The 16,863-nt window shown below is 44.1% G+C and overlaps 1 protein-coding gene across 1 annotated transcript; it reads left to right on the top strand.

Annotated features, from left to right (window-relative positions):
- The first annotated feature begins 8,805 nt into the window (after positions 1–8,805).
- On the top strand, positions 8,806–9,740 carry Ahsp (alpha hemoglobin stabilizing protein). Its single transcript, XM_008823776.3, has 3 exons — positions 8,806–8,925; positions 9,114–9,188; positions 9,406–9,740. The coding sequence occupies exons 2-3, from the start codon at positions 9,114–9,116 to the stop codon at positions 9,631–9,633; spliced, it is 303 nt and encodes a 100-aa protein (XP_008821998.1). The 5' UTR covers positions 8,806–8,925; the 3' UTR covers positions 9,634–9,740.
- The last annotated feature ends 7,123 nt before the right edge of the window (positions 9,741–16,863 follow it).

Below are 16,863 nucleotides of genomic sequence, written 5' to 3'. Positions count from 1 at the left end.
TGGAGGGAACATATCTCAACATAATTAAAGCCATATATAACAAACCCACAGCCAACCTCATTCTAAATGGAGAAAAATTGGAACCATTCCCATTAAAATCAGGAACCAGAAAAGGATGTCCACTATCTTCACTGCATTTTTTCTGCTTTTCTCCCATCCCATTCCTTATACTTTGTCTCTATCTACTGGCTGGTCATGTCACTCTCTCATTGCAGGGTTTTCCACTCTTTTCGCTTGCCTCAAAATCACACGTGTGTCAGAAACCCCTTTCCTTTCTCTGGATATAGGACGTTGTTTCCAGAGATAGGAACATGCACTACTTCCTGTCCAGGACAGGATCTCGCCTTTCCTCTCCCTGATGATCTAATTGTGGGACGCTGCCTTCTGGGACTTGGAAATAGCTCGAAAATAATAACTAGAACCCAAGCAACAAATAAAAGGACACTTTGTTTTGATGCCTGGTTCTCCTTGCTCTCATATTGTGTGACCAATACCAAACCCCTTTTCCTCCTATTCCTGCCCTGTCTCTCTCTCTTCCTCATCGGCTGCACTTTCCTGCCCAGACTCATGATCCTGCTTCTACTCCCTATGGAGAGAGGATTTTCTTTGTCCCCTCTCTGCTCGGTTCTGTCTCTACCTCCTACCTGCTTGCTCGGTTTTTTCTCTATCTCCTCTTCACTCTGTACTTAATCTGTCACTATGGGAAACACCCACTCAAAGTCTCAGGGCCTCACACCTCTTGCTTGTCTTCTTAAATCCTTAAAACAACTAAAACTTTCCAATACAATCAGGCCAAAACGCCTGAAGTTCCCATGCACCACTGCCTGGCCTCAGTATGAGTTAGATAATAACTCTGTTTGGCCAGACTCTGAAACCTTAAACTTCAATATTTAGAGATATTTAAAAAATTTCTGCCATTGTAAAGGCAAACGATCTAAATTACCATACATCCAAGCTTCCTTTGCTCTCCATGCTAATCCCTCTGTCTGGGTCCCATGTTCTTTCCATCGGGTTCTTTTGGCTAAGACAGTTTCATGGGATCCCAACCCACCAGGGGCCTCCCCGCCACCCCTTGACCTCAGCTTTTGATCCTATCATAGCTGATAAACTGCCTCTGATTAGGAGATTAGGACCCATCCCCAACCTCCTCCTGCTCCCCAGCCTCAGGCACAGCCAAGTCCTCCCCTTGCTCTCCCCTTGCTATACTCTCCCTGCCTCCCATTGCAGTGCCCAACCCATCTCTACTCTGTTCTCCAACTCAAACTCCCTCTCCGCACCTTGACTTCTCCCTCTCTAGCACCGTTCTAAGTCCATCACCCACTCTCCTTCCACTAACTCTCCTCTACTTGAGGAAATCCAAACCCTTAAACACCTCCTTGCCAAATATTCCCTAGTCTCCCCTATTCTGGCTTCTAGCTCAAATAACCCATTTATCCATCCTGTACCTACTTCTACTTTTGATTCCAGACCCCACCTCCAGTATCCCTGCCCCTGTGTCCCCTCATGGACAGGACACCCCTCCCATTTCTCCCACTCTGGCTCTTCCCAGGACTCCCCTTCTCCCAACCCCTCTCCTATGTCAAGCCATATTCGCTTCCACACCCAGTCTCAATTCCCTGCCCATGGTATCTTCTCTGTGAGTAAGCTCAGTAAATTCACTGGTTCCCCAGAAAAACTTTAATGGTTTGATACTACAACTTAAAAGGGGGAAAAACACTGCTTAGCAATCCCCAGGAAAAAAAGTCTCACAACAGATAAAAAATTTGTTTGCTAATGTTATTGTCTCATGGTTATTAAAAAAGAAAAATGAAAAAGTAGAGGATGTTGGAAGGATATGAGAATGGAGATATTTTTAAAGAAGGATTTATGTATGAAGATTATGATGGCTGGATATTTCCAGAATTGACAGAGGAATGAGAAAGATGGGCAGGTGATGAAGGTATGTGTAGGGTTGTTACAATATAACAAGGATGAGACAAGGATAATATGTAGACAATCTTAAAATGTCTAAGGTTGCAGCTTAGTTAACTAGTCTAAGGATGTCTAGTCAAGGTTTATTTAAGGATGTTGCCCAAGCTCTATCTACATAGCACATGGTAATTAATGTACCAGGCTGGGGTAACTAACCTTGTTGGGTGTTTAAAAGCCAAACTTTAAATTTTTAAAAGACCCCAGCTCAAGACCCAGGCAGACATTTTCCCTGCCCAGAAGGGAATCTGCCCCATGTGTTCCTTTGCTAATAAACCATATTTTGATGGGGTTTTAGCTGTGCCTTGGTGCCTCATCATCCATTCGCTCGTTCTCCACCAACTTTTTACCTATCAGTAAGTTTTAGCTCTGTGACTTTGGGCAAGTGAGTATCCCTTCCTAGGCCACAGGCACACCTTTTTGACTGTGAGGCCAGGGACAATATATTTTTTTGAATTAGTTTTTTAAAATTAGCATATAAAAAACAAAAATAAAAAAGCATAGGAAGTAGTTTCATGACATTTTCATACATCATTTTTTTCATAGTTTCTCTTCTCTTCCTCCCCTCCCTCATTCCCCTGCCCCACTTCTACCTCCTCCCTTCCATCCCCCAGGTAGCCCCTCTTTGCTTTTCTGTCACATGTATTCTACCCTTAATATCTCTTCTTCCCCTCTCATAATCCTTTCTAACTTCATGACCTATACCTCACTGCACTTATATATGCACATGAAAAAATGGAAATCCAGGATCTGCATATGAGATGTATTTCTGAAACTGTTGGGGACCCCTGCTGTTTGGGTCGCAGTCTCTCCATGTCCGGATAGCCTAGCCACTCCAACAGCTATCAAAATACCTAAAAACAAATCCTGAGTCCATCCCTCTCAAGTTCAGCCCTGGCAGAAGAGGGCTCGGCGTTTTTATGCAGAGACTCCCCTTTCCAGCAGGGTGCCTCCTACTTTCTTCCTGACTCACCTTTGAAGTGGCCGCCACAGATGCATGACCTCTGGCATAGAAACTTCCAGGTTTTTCCTATGTGATAATCAGGCACTGTCTGACAGCCTGACAGAAGCCCACTGCCACATGTAAATGGGGCATCCCAGGAGCACCTATCAACTAAGGCTTTTGCTACTGCCTCCACACTATAAATATCCTGGTTTCACCCCAATAAAGCGGAGCTGTATCACTGAACTTGTCTGAAGCTGTATCTGTGTCTCACTGTGCCTGTGATACAATCTCCCCGGAGGGAGCTCTCCTTCCATCAACAATCACTTGTGAAGATCTTGCTTTCACTGTTCCTGCACCTCCCCTCATAATCCGGTGGCCGACAGATCCCGTACACAGAGGGAGCATCCAGCAGATTGGAACAGAACTCGCCCAGCAGCTGATAGCGTCCCGCTAGAGTCACCAGCGCCCGGTAGCCATGGAGAGCCAGGGACCTGCCCCAGTGGCGCGCTAGAGACCGGCGCCATGCCAGCAGCTGGAGAAGCAGACTTTTCTCCAACTGTTCGGCCAATACAGCAGGCTTCCCCTTTGATCTCCAAAGAGGACAGGTTTTAACAGTCCCGCTCTCCCACTCCCCCCCAACTTTAAAAAAATACATCTTCCTGACTTCTGCAAGAAGCAGAAGCCTCCCTTTTTAAAAGCCCCAGCTCACAATCCATGAACAGACATTTTCCCTTCCCTGAAGGGAACATGTCCCCTGTGAAATAAAGCTCTATCCTGCTGAGAGTTTTATCTGTGTCTCGGTGCCTCATCCTCCATTCGCTAGTTCTCCGCCAACTTTTTACCTATCACCTCCCAAGTGCTGGGACTACAGACGTGCACCACCATGCCCAGCAATCTTTTATTTTAAATTCAAACTACCTTGGGACTAGAGAGATGACTTGGTGGTTAAAAGTGCTTGCTACTCTTTCAGAGGACTAGAGTTTGGTTTCCAGCACCCACATCAGGCAGCTCAAAATGGCCTGTTCAAGCTTCAGGGGATCTGATGCCCTCTTCTGGCCTCCACAGACACCCACACATGTGCACCATGCACACACATACACAGGAAAAATAAGAATCCCTTGTGTTTTCCTTTGCCTGCATTCTAGAACCAAAGTCCCTTGTGAGCCTGAGCCCCACAAGGTCAGGCCACAGGGCAGGGAACACCTCAAGGGAAGCCCAAACATAGCATCTCTGTGTTTTCAACAAGATGTTGAAGCTGGCTATGTGAACAGTCATAGGCGCTTGCAAAGGTGGGAAATGGGACAGTGGAGAGTGATCGAAGACCTCTGAGGACTTGAGTCAGCATCCTCTATGCTGTCATCCCGAGATCATCCAGGGTAGCTGGGCAGAGGCAAATGTCAGGCTAAGGGTACCACCTACAGTCCATCAAAAGCTTGTGAGAGAGGACTAGAAACTGCCAGGTTTTTCCTATGTGATAATCAGGCATTGTCTGACAGCCTGATAGAAGCCCACCGCCACATGTAAATGGGGCATCCTAGGAGCACCTATCAGCTGAGGCTTTTGCTACTGCCTCCACACTATAAATCTTCTGGTTTCACCCCAATAAAGCGAAGCTGTATCACTGAACTTGTCTGGAGCTGTATCTGTGTCTCACTGCGTCTGGAAACAGCCTGTGATTCAGTCTTCCCTGAGGGGGCTATCCTTCCGTCAACAACCACTTGCGAAGATCTTGCGTTCACTGTTCCTGCACCTCCCCCGCCCTCGTGATCCGGTGGCCAATGGATCGTGTGCACAGAGGGAGCGTCCAACAGCTAGCCAGCCTGCCTGCAGCTTGGTGCAGAACCCGCCCGGCAGCTAGCAGCCACCCACAGAGCTGCCAGCGCCCTGCACAGACCAGCTGATCCTACAAAGCCCGGCCTGCACTTCCCAGCAGCTGCGGAGAGCCTGTGGAGAGCCAGAGAGATCCGCCCAGTGGTGCGCGAAACCCGCGCACCCCAGCCAGCGGCAGCGCGGGGGTGAAACCGCGCCCTCAAGATGCACACAACAACATGAAACAGTCTCTAATTACACCTATTTTCCTGCAAATATCATAATTTCACTTTTCTTTAATACTGAATAAAATTCCATTGTGTATATGTGCCACCATCCTCTATCCATTCCTCTGCTGATGGAAATCTAGACTGGTTTCGTTTCTTAGCTATTGTGAATAGTGCAGCAGTAAGCACAGCTATATATAAGTATCTTTGTGGTAGGACATAGAGTTCTTTGGTGTATTCCTAGGAGTGGTAGAGCTGGATCATAAGGTAGTTCTATTTTTAGTTTTTTTGCAGAATATGCTTACTGATTTTCATAGTGGCTACACCAGTTTAAATTATTCAAAGGGAAAACACTCCCAAGAAAGGAAGCGGGCCAGATCTCTGAGGAAAGAGCACCCACATCATCCAGCCAAAAGGTATATGGTCTTTTATAGTTACTACATACATGCTGTCCCTAAGCATGTAGGTTGATAACAGATGGTCCCTCTGGCCATTGCTGGAGTGTTTTCTTCCACATATATTTTGGCCATTGCCTATTCTCATCCCTTATTACTCTGTACTAAACTCTCTTTTCTACACTACACTGTGTGTCTCACCCAAATTCTTTTAGTAGAGACCACAAGGACTGAGGGGAAGCCAGAGCAAGGTTTCAGCAACATCATCTTTGCCTTCAGACTGGTGTTTCCTTTTCTCACTTGACCTTTGGATCAGACTGTTTTTGCTCAATTCCGCATGTAGACATATTAATGATTTAAGAAATATTTGTCTAGAACTTTAATGCAAGATTGGTTTGACTTAAATTTGCCTACCTCCCTCTTCCCTTTCTGGGGTGAAGACATCAAGTAAGAGTAACTAAGATAATTGGCCTTAGGTCATTGGAGAGGCACCAAGAACCTCTAGTCACCAATTTCTTGCTTTGCAAATTTTCCTTAGTCATTAGTACTTTGTAGCTTATTGCTCCGTTCTCCTTTCATAAAGCCCTTTCACATGCCCAGCTACCCTAAGATGCTTTTTATTGGCATTAACCTCTCGGCTTCCTTGGTTTTCTGGCTTTCCAAATAGATAGTTTTCTTTGCCCCAACACTTGTCCCCAAGTCATTGGCTTATTAAAACAGCAAGTAGATAACTTGGTTCACTACCACTTACCATTGACTAGAGGCTCTCTGCTCTTCAGCCTTCCCCAAACTAGTAGAATATTATTTCTGAAGGCTTCTAAGGATTATGAGGGGGTGGTAAGATCAAGGGGTTAAAATAATAGTGTCAGAAAACAGGATAAGTAAGGGAGGAAGTTCTTGTGCATTTTTTTTTAGGGGTGAATTGGGAGAAGAATCTAAAGCCAGAATGTTTTTTCCCTTTAAATTCATCTTTTTTCTTTTCGTTTTTTCCTCTTCCTCCTAAACCAGCCTTAAAGTAGGAATTTGCCAAAAGCATCTTCTTTTTTCTTTAAATCAGAAAATAAAATGTCCTTGCTTCTTAGTCAGGCATTCTTGGACGCCTCAGCTCCAGCTTGATCCCAGCTGACAACTCCATACTGGAAACTTCCGATTCTCACAGACTATTGATTTCCTCATGACTGTAGTCTGGACGGGTTGTCTCATCTTATCTGACACAACACAGAATCTCTCTGAGCTGAGATAAACCCTGTTACTTAAAAAAAAATTGACTTTCTGAAAGGCTACAAGGATTGTTATATTTTTAATGCTAGCTTCTTTAGTGAACTAAACTCTGAAAAAGCTAACTTCTATTAATGAATTTTTCCTGAGGGCTTTATTTGAATGCAGATTTGTAGTTGTGAGATTTTGGGCAAGTTACGTATCTCTCTGGCATTCCCTTTCTTCTTTTGAAAAATGGAAATAATACTAGTACATACCTCATAGGGTAAGGATGAGGATTCAATGAATCATATGTAAAAGGTCTTAAGTCAGATTTGGCACACAGTGCACACACTCTATGTAGTGTGTGTGTGTGTGTGTGTGTGTGTGTGTGTGTGTGCATGTACACGTGTGGGTTCAGGTGCCCACAGAGGTCAGAAGGTGGCCAGAGCTGGAGTTACAGTGTTTGTTAGCTTCCAAATTTGGATTCCTGGATCTGAACTCTGGTCCTCAGAGCAGTATTTTATTTATTAAATTATTTATTTATTTTTATTTTATGTGAATGAGTGTTTTGCCTGAACGTATGCAATGCAATGCCCATGGAGGTCAGAAGAGGGCATCAGACCCCTGGAACTGGAGTTGAAGATGGTTGTTAGCTGCCATGTGAGTGCTGAGAACTGAACCTGGGTCCTCTGCAAGAGCAGACAGTGCTTTTAAACTCTGAGCCATCTTCCCAGCCCTCCCCCAACCCTGTATTTCTGTATCTTGATTGTGACATTTGTATTATGATCCTGGGTAACCACTGATCTTTCTACTACTACAGATATATTTTTGGTGAGCTGATTGAGAGCAAGACAAATGCATCTCTGATCTTCGTCTTTTTCCCTGTCCTCCATGCACCATCACCGCCCCCCCATCATCTTCTTCTTAAGATACGCAATCTCATTATGTAGCCCAGGCTGACTTGGTGCTTATGATCCTCCTGCATCTCAAGTACTGACATTACAAGCATGCACTTCCCTGTCTGGCAGCATCTCCATTCTTGTGGAACATATACTTGTAGAGTCCAGTCCTATATCTTATAGATGATTCATTAGCAAAATTATCCCAAAATACGTTTTGTTTAAAAATGTTTTAGTTAACATACAAATGAGTGGGTTTCTCTGTGACACTTTCACACATATTTGTCATTGTGCTTTGTTGGTATTTGCCCCCAAATATCCTGCCTTGGTCTTCCTCTTCTCCTCTTCCTCCTCCTCCCAAATGGTCCCTCTTTGCTTTAGTGTCACATAGATAATGTCCTATATTTAACTCTAGATTCAATATATGAAAACGTGACATTTGTCTTTCTTTCCCGTTACTCTCTTGTCTCCCCTCCCCTGCCTTTTAGAGTTCTCCTCTCCTTAGACAGCCCTCCCTCTGCTTTCATCCCACATATATATGTGTATAATTTTATGTGTGTGTGCCTGAGGAGATGTATGTGCACTGCGGGTGTGTGAGTGCCCATGGAAGTAGCTCCCCTGGAACTGGAGTTACAGGCAGTTTGTCAGCATCTATGTGGGTGCTGGGAACTGGAACTCTGATCCTCTATAAGAGCAGTAAGCACTCTTAACCACTGAGCCATCTCTCCAGCCCCCTCATTCCATGTATACTTAAATTTAGATTCAACATTTGAGAGAAAACATATGATATCTATATTTCTGAGTCTTAACACAATAATCTCCATATCTATTCATTTTCTTGCAGACAAAATTTCATTTTTTTACAGTTGGAAAAAGCCTCATTATGTATATATTCAGAATTTTTGTAAAATTAAATACCTATGCTTGAAACTGTATCTAACATGAAAGAATAAATGTCATGTAAACTGCTTTTTTTTTCTTTTTCTTTTTTTTGAGAACAAGGTCTTGTTTTCATATAGGCTGGGATTGGCCTTTAACTTGCAATTCTCCCTCTGCCTCTGGAGTGCTGGAATTACAGCTTGTCATTTGAACTCCTGTTAACATGACATGGATTAGGGGAACTGATTGCTGTGACGTTGTATATGATGTATAAGTGCATGTTATGTAACAGGCTCAGTAAATGTTAGTTTTCTTAGAGTTTTGAGTCTGGTTATTGGATTGTGGGGGAAAGGGCAAGCATATGTCTCTGGTCTGTTTTGCATTTTCTGTCTTTATCTATTTTTTTTTCTTGTTCTATCTTTATAGTTTCAGAGAAGCCTCACCACCCACCTTCTCCACCCCAAGATGGACCTATCATCCTCCTTCAGGACCTCAATGCAGGGCGTTTCCTTCTTAGGCTCACTCCTGACTCTTTGCCTAACTCTAGCTTAGCACACACGACGCACATACCCTGAAGAGTGTGGGCACTGTTGCACTTGAAGGTGAGCCCAAGCTGGGAGAAATGTGACTCAGAGCAGAGCAGGATTTGAAGGGTTTTGGAAAGGAGATTCCTTCAGAGCATGAGGGATCTTTGGGGGGGTGTGGGTAGGGGAGGATGAGAGAATTGCTGGTACTGCTCAGGGATGAGGGAAAAGGGTAATTAAATTTTACCTCTTCATTTAACTGACAGATGGCCCTTTTTCAGACCAATGAGGATCTAATTTCTGCAGGAAAAAAGGAATTTAATGGTCTCCTGAATCAGCAGGTAAACCCATGCAGTCTGTTTCAAAGGACAGAGATCGATGTGTTGAAGGGAGGGCAGAGAAGTATGCTTTGAAGCTGTAAGGGCAGCAGTGAAGTTGATAGAACCATCTTGAAACAGGGGAATGCAAACAGAAGAGGATGTGAGAATTTAGGAGACTGTTCTTGTTCCACACAGCTGACCACATTTCCCTCACCACCTCCTTCCCTTTCACTCCCAGGTCTTTAATGAGCCTCTTGTCTCTGAAGAAGACATGAAGACTGTAGTTGATGACTGGGTGAACTTGTACACCACCTATTACAAGAAGCACTTGGTGGGGGCGCAGCAAGAGCAAGACAGGGCTCTGCAAGAACTTCGGGAAGAGCTGAATACTTTGGGCAGCCATTTCCTGGCCAAATATAGAGCCTTTCTGAAGTCTCAGGAGCCCTCTGTACTGCCTTCATCATAGAATAAGGCTCAGGGCATAATATCTAAGAAACCCTGAAGTCTTGGCTCTGGTTTCTTCATGTCCTCAGACCATATACTTCCACGGTGTTGCTGTACCTTGACGTCCTAATAAAGACCAACACTGGTTTGTTAACTCCTGGCTCTTTTTCTATTATTCCTGGATGTGAGGACATTTGGTTCTTCAGCACAGCAGAGGTTGGCAGGGTTAAGTAAACACCGGGCGGTACTAGAATAGGATGACTATTTGACCAGGCAGGAAGTGAAGAGAAAGTGATGGGGTAAGGAAGGTGGTTTAAAACAAGACAGACAGTAGTCCTCTAGAAATGGCCCCTGACTCACTTATCTAGCAGAAAGCCATTGCAGACCCCTGGTTTATCATCTGCCAGGTCTACTGCCTTGATGTTGCAATCTTTCTCCCTTAGATCCAGCTAGACAGTATTACAGGTTCCTCTGACTCCAAGTCTACCACAGACTGGGCACTCCCAGGACTCCCATGGTAATTTAAGGTTGGGAACCATTCAGTACATCATTTATACTCCAGGTGGGAAGTCCCTTACCTTTGGCTCCATTATCCCTCAGTACAGGTCTCAGACCCGGAAACAGAAGCAGCCAGCTTTTGAGCCGCCTTAGCCTTCTCCCAGACTTTTCATTTTAAGGGACTAGCCATGCTAGTTTTTCATTAGCTTTGAAAAAAGGAAACAGAGGTTTTAGGGCCTCAGTTCAGTCTCCTGCAAAAGCCTGATAACACAGAGGGGGAAGGTGGGAGGGGTGGTTAGGTGAGAAGGCAGAGTGCTTCCATGTCGCTTTCTGTTTTCTCTCTAGTGGGAAAATTTTGGTACCAAGGGAACAACTGTATTGTTCTATAGTTCCTGTCACCAAGAAACTTTCTCCTCAGATCTGTGAACCCCTGACCTCTGAGGGAGTGTGTGTGTGTGTGTGTGCAAGTGTGTGCGTGCTTGCCTGCTGTGTTTGCACTGTGGTTCATGATAAAAAGGGAGACAGCACAGTTCCCTCAGGCATCCTTCCAAATTTGGGGGTGTGAGGAAGTCCTCAACTTTGTGGAAGTGGCAGCCTCTCAGGGAAACAGGCTTCATGATCCCCTGCAGGTTGTCTTAGCAGTGGCTAAAGACTTCCCCCTGAACATCTTGGCAAATCTATTAATCAGAATTCAAGCCCTTGAATACAAACAGCTTCACCTTCTCAACAAGACCCAGACTAGTGGCCTTAAAGAGTAATTGAGAAAGCCAGGTGTGATGGCACATGCCTTTAATCCCAGCACTTGGGAGGCAGAGGTGGGCGGATCTTTGTGAGCTCGAGGCCAGCCTGGGCTACATAGTAAGTTCCCCACCAGGACAGGTGGAGCTACAGAGAGGCCCTCTTTCAAAAAGACAAAAAAAAAAAATTGAGAAACTATAGAAGGTTTTGGATTTATACTCTTGCTGTGCACAGTGTACCTGAAAAGAGTAGTCAGAAGACACTTTACCTTTATTCATGAAGATAATCTTTACATAAGCCTTGGGAAGCTATTTAGCCATTCCTCAAATGCTCAGACCAAGGAAGATAATAAGTTCATAGATACATGTGCGAAGTTAAACAACTAAACTCTAACCATTCCATAAGCAACATGAAATTGAGAAGGTACATTTTTTCTTTTTAAAAAATATTTTATTTATTATTTCATGTATATAAGTGTATTGCCTGCATGTGTATAAGTGCACCTGCATGTGTATAAGTGCACCCTGCCACTGCTCCCTCAAGCTCTTGATCCTTTGTACTCCTTTCGCAGTGAAAGTGGTGCAGTGCCTCAGAAGGTCATAAGAAGGTGTTGGATCCCCTAAAACTGGAGTTACATATGGTTGCTAGCTGCCATGTGGGTGTTGGGAATTGAACCCAGGTCCTCTGTGAGAGCAGTCAGTGCTCTTAATTGCTGAGCCAGCTCTCTAGCCCTGTGAAAGTACATTTTTTTCAGGACAGAAAAACCTTTCAATGGTGTTCATGTTCTTATATTCCTAGCATTGTATGCCTAGTCAGAAGCCTACCTAGAAGAAAAATCTGGAATGCTTTAATTTTTTTTTAGAGATGGTGGACTCTCTGGTAATCATAATAATAAAAATAAAGTGCATACCTCAAATCCATTACTCTTCCTGAAGAAAAGTTAACTAGAATTTGGCTAAAAGTATAAATCTTCTTTTGGTGTCATAGAAGTCCTTGAGTCAATTCTAGAATAAGGCGTAAACAATAGGTGAAATATTATAGTTACAGACCTACTTTATCCATATTCTGAAGTTGATCCTGACCTAAGGCTGACTCTGAACTGAAGCCTCATCTTCAATTCTGACACTCTACCCCATCTGACCTTCACTCTGACCATGATAGATGCCTAATGCTCACAATGATTTGAATTCCATACAGATATGGACTTTTGACATTCATACTGATCCTGATGATAAAGTAACTTTGGCTTTTATCTTGACTCTGACCCTCAATCTTAACACTTAATCTTGACTGTTACCCTGAAATTGACCTAAACTATCCTACCCTAACCATGGCCTTGACTCTGACCCTCACTATCAATGAATATGTCCTTAAGCCCAACAGGCCTTTTGACTAGAGACCCTGATCTTTTTTCTTCTTTTTTTTTTTTTTTGGTCTTTTTTGAGACAGGGTCTTCCTGTAGACCCAGCTGTCCTGGAACTCACTATGTTCAGGCTGGCCTTGAGCTCACAGAGATCTGCCTGCCTCTGCCTCCCCAGTGCTGTGATTAAAGGCGTGCAGCACCATGTCCTGCGATCTTTTAAAGAAAACAAACAAACAAACAAACAAACAACTTTTTGATGACCCAATGAGTGTCATTAGGGTTTCTGTTGCTTACAGGAGCATGGGTATGGGGTTGTTTAAGGAGCAATGGGCACCTTTAGTGGTAGTGGCTACATCACAAAAGAAAATGTGTCTCCCTATCAAGCATTAACGGTGCATAAATCCTTAGGGAGGGGTAGGGTCTCATGACCCCCTTCCCTCTCCGATTTTTAAAAGATCTTGTCATCACAGCGGTGAATTCAAGAGTGCAGCAGTCATGTTAAGCCTAAAACTTGGCATTCCACAGCCCCGCCACTGCTTCCTCAAGCTCTTGATCCTTTGTACTCCTTTCTCAGTGATGTTCTTTGAGCCTTGGAAAGGGTAATATAGGTATCCTGTTTATGGCTGAGCATTCAATAGTCCCTTATTCTCAGTACTTTGACCAGTTCCTAGCCTGCAGAACCACTGCTCACTGAAAAATGAAGCTTCTCTGACCAAAGATGATATCAGCAATAATCTATGGGCATAAACATGATCATTTAGAAGGTGATTTGTTTACTTTATTTTATGTGTACAAGTGTTATGCCTGCATGTATGGAAGTGCACCCGTGGTCGTGCAGTGCTTGCATAGGACAGAAGACTGCGTCAGAACCCCTGGAACTGGAGTTACAAATGATTAACTGCCCATGTGGGTGATGGAATTCGAACCTGGGTCTTTTTGCAAGAGCAGCCAGTGCTCTTAACCGCTGAGCCATCTTTCCAGCCCTAGAAGATAATTTGACAGGCACATCATGTCCATTTAACAAAACAACAGCAGAAGCTTCCCATTTGGTCCATAATTTCCTCAGCCATGGCTTCTGATCAGAAGCAAATTTCCTTCCATAGTGTGGTCCTCAAATCCAATCATAAAGTTACCCCTATAACAGACTTGCCATTATTGCACCAATGGGCATGTCTTGCCTGGATGGTCAGTATTGTTACATGCAGGGTTCACAGTTGAGAAAGGCTGTTGATAACAATTACACCCCACCCCAGCCCTGCATAGCACCTTCTTACACTATGAAGGCCAGCCAGCAGGGAGGAAGTTTCCAGCCCAGATCTAGTTTCGTTTGCTCTGAAGAAGCTTTTTAATTAGAAGAGATCTCACTTGCCGATTTTTGACCTTGTTTCCTGAGTCGCCAGAGTCCTACTCAGAAAGCCCTTACCTATGCCTATAGTTTCAAAAAAATATGTATTAATTATTTGAGAAGTTTATACAATGTATTATGATCATATTTTCCCTTCTCTCAACTCCCATGTCCATCTGCATCTTCTTATGCACCCAACTTTGTGTCCTTTTTTCCCTCTCTGCTAAGTCCAATATGTGTTGATCAAATACTCTTGGGTGTGGAATTATGGTTGAGCAAGGGCCACACTGTTAAAGAAAACTGACACCTCTTGTCCCAGAAGCTACCAAATGCCAATAGGTCCTCAGCAGGGGTAGGACTTTCTTCCCACCTCCTCCCCTCCATACTGGGATTTTGTCTGGCTTGAGTTTGGTTAGATCTTGTGCATGCTGTTGAAATTGCTGTAAGTTCAGATGTGCAACTGCTCTGCTGTCTGGAAAGCACCGTTTCCTTGATAGTGACCATCACTTCTGGTTCTTATGATTTTTAAATATATTTTATTTTTATTTTTATTTTATTTGTATGAGTGCATTGCCTCTATGTATGTAAGTGCACCTGTGTTGTGAAATGTCCGTGGAGGTCAGAAGAGGCATAGAATTCCCCTGGAACTGGAGTTATAGAGAGTTGTCAGCTACCATGTGGGTGCTGGGAATTGAACCCAGGTTCTCTGCAAGAGCAGCCAGTGCTCTGAACCGCTGAGCCATCTTTCCAGCCCCAGCTCTTACAACTTTTATGCCCCTTATTTTTTCATGATTCATGAACCTTAGGTAGAGGAGTGTGACATTAATGTCCCTTTTGGGGCCAAGCACTCTGCAGTCTCTTATTCTCTGCACTTTGACCAGTTGTGGGTCTTTGTGATAACGGCCTTCCAGTGCAAACAGAAGCTTCTCTGATGGGGGTTAAGAGATATAGTAATCTATGTGTATAGTAATAAGTCATTAGAAATCATTTTAATACTATGTCCCTTTAGTAGAATATTAGTAGTAGATTCTCCCTTAGGAGCTATGACCTATTTATCCACAGGTTCTTTGTTTCAACACCAGTGCCAGATATAGGTCCCATTGGTGGTTGGTTACTCCTATAATATTTGTGACATTATTGCCCTAGTGTGTATAGTTTTCTCAGGCCAGTTGTTATTATAGTTGGAGGGGTTCACAGCTGGGTCAGACTGATGATTGTTTTTCTTCTACCATAGCATGGATAGCACCTTTCAGCATGATGAAAGCTAGCCAGTAGGGATGAAGCTTCCAGGTCATTGCCCACTTGATTTCTCCATGTTTTTTGACTTAAGTATGTGTTGTCTTCAGCAGTATGGTTTTTATTGTCAGGTTCTGGAAGGTAACCAAGAGCATTGGCAATAGTCTACAATGTTTGGTGGTCTATGGGATTCTGCTGGCCAGCAACTCAAAGTGAAGTATCCCATTCCCAATACTGGCCTTTTTTTTTATTTGCTAGAATGAGGTGTCTAGATGTGGTATTGTTCCTCATTATAGGGTAACTCCATTTAAAGTCGTTTAATACATGTACATCTACATATTTCAGAGAGTTTCTAACAGTAGTAGGTTTCCACATTGCTTTTACAAAAGGTCTTTAGTGTTAGTTAACCCTCCCTATATTCTCTCCTCTACCTTACCCACCCATTCAATATATCCCATGTAAGTTTTCCTCTTGCATTATTTTCCTTTCCCCCTTTATATCACTGTATTCTATCTCTTGTCCTGGTACATAGGACTGTCCTTCAACAAACTTGGTTGCACCTGCTTACCTAGGATCATCACAGCTAAGCTTGTTGACTGTTTTGCTCCACAAGAAAGGAGGAGCTGGGAGAATCAGCTATACCTCCCAACCAACCAGCCAGTCCTAATTGTATGAGGGGGTGGGGCTAAGGGTATTGAAACCGATTTGCCATTTTGTGCAGCTGTGGGGAAGTCACCATCCATGTGTGGATGAAGACTTTACAGTGCAGCCTTAGGAGGGCAACACCCACATTCCTGTAAGTAAACCCTCATCCAGTGCTCTGTAAGTAATCCCAATAAACTCACTGGTTTCCCAATTTTGGCAAAAATTGTACCTTGGTTTTCCATAGGGACCAAGGGAAGAGGGGGTGGTCATTGTTTACATGCCTCCCTGAAGGAATTTTAGTACACTTGGCATAGTCAACAGAGATATGACAAAACTGAGGATGAGTTTGGAAAGAGCCATGGTGTTGTCCCTGACATGGGGAAGGAGACCTGAAGTGAAGCTGGGTGAGGGGACAGTGTTGGAAGAGGAAATTTTGACATGGTGGGCTATCCCCATGGGGCAGGTGGGACAGTGGTAGTTACACGGGTAGTACAGTGGGTAGTGAGATGTGTAACTGAGGTGAGGCCACTTAGGTGGACGATGTCAGTGGGGGAAATCCCAGGATGGCAGTCTTCCGGGTGGTATGGAGCGGCACACCTGCTTGACCAATGGGGTCTGCTGTGGGAGGATGGAGATGCCTTGAGAATGGCCAAAAGTCTAGAGCAGACATTACAAGCCCTGGGAGTAGTGCACCAGGGGCAAAGATATCAGCAAGCAGCTGCAGAGGCAGCCTGGCTGCTCCCATATGTAATAAGAGATCTGTCCTAGGTCGAGTCAGAAGCCTGGAGGGAGACTGAAGGTTTAAGAGAGGAACTGCAGTGAGAAAGGGATACGAGGCTGGCCTTTTCAGTATTGGCCTCTGGCCTAGAGAGTAAATTGGATAAAAAAGGAGAGATGGAGGTGTTAGTCTGCTGTTTTTTACAGCTAGGGGACCTGAAAGGTAACAGAGCCCAGATTAAATTGATAATACAAGGCTCATCCTGGGACCCCAAAACCTAGAACCCATGGGAGAAGGTTGATAGTGATGAGGAAGGAAGTGACCTAGAAGATGCCCTCGGGTTCAACCTTTAGTGAAAAGAAAGGGAAGCTGGGCATGGTGGCACACGTCTTTAATCCCAGCACTTGGGAGGCAGAGGCAGGTGGATCTCTGTGAGTTCAAGGCCAGCCTGGTCTACATAGTGAGTTCCAGGACAGCTGGGGCTACAGGGAGACCCTGTCTCAAAAAGACCAAAAAAAAAAAAAATAGAAAGAAAGGGAAAATCCATGGTTCAGCACATTGATGGAAGCTTTAACAATGCACTGGTGCAAGAGACTATGGTAATGAGCGAATACTCAGCACTGGAACTATTGGAACCAGGGAAGACTTTCAAACAAACAATGAAGGGGCCCCTAACCACCTGGCTTATGAGGCTGTGGGACACAGCAGC

The sequence above is a fragment of the Nannospalax galili genome, unplaced genomic scaffold (assembly GCF_000622305.1).
Source record: "Nannospalax galili isolate Female #2095 unplaced genomic scaffold, S.galili_v1.0 scaffold788, whole genome shotgun sequence".
Lineage (NCBI taxonomy): Eukaryota > Metazoa > Chordata > Mammalia > Rodentia > Spalacidae > Nannospalax > Nannospalax galili.
The sequence above is the reverse complement of the archived record's forward strand: the minus strand, read 5'-3'. Positions and strand labels throughout refer to the sequence as shown.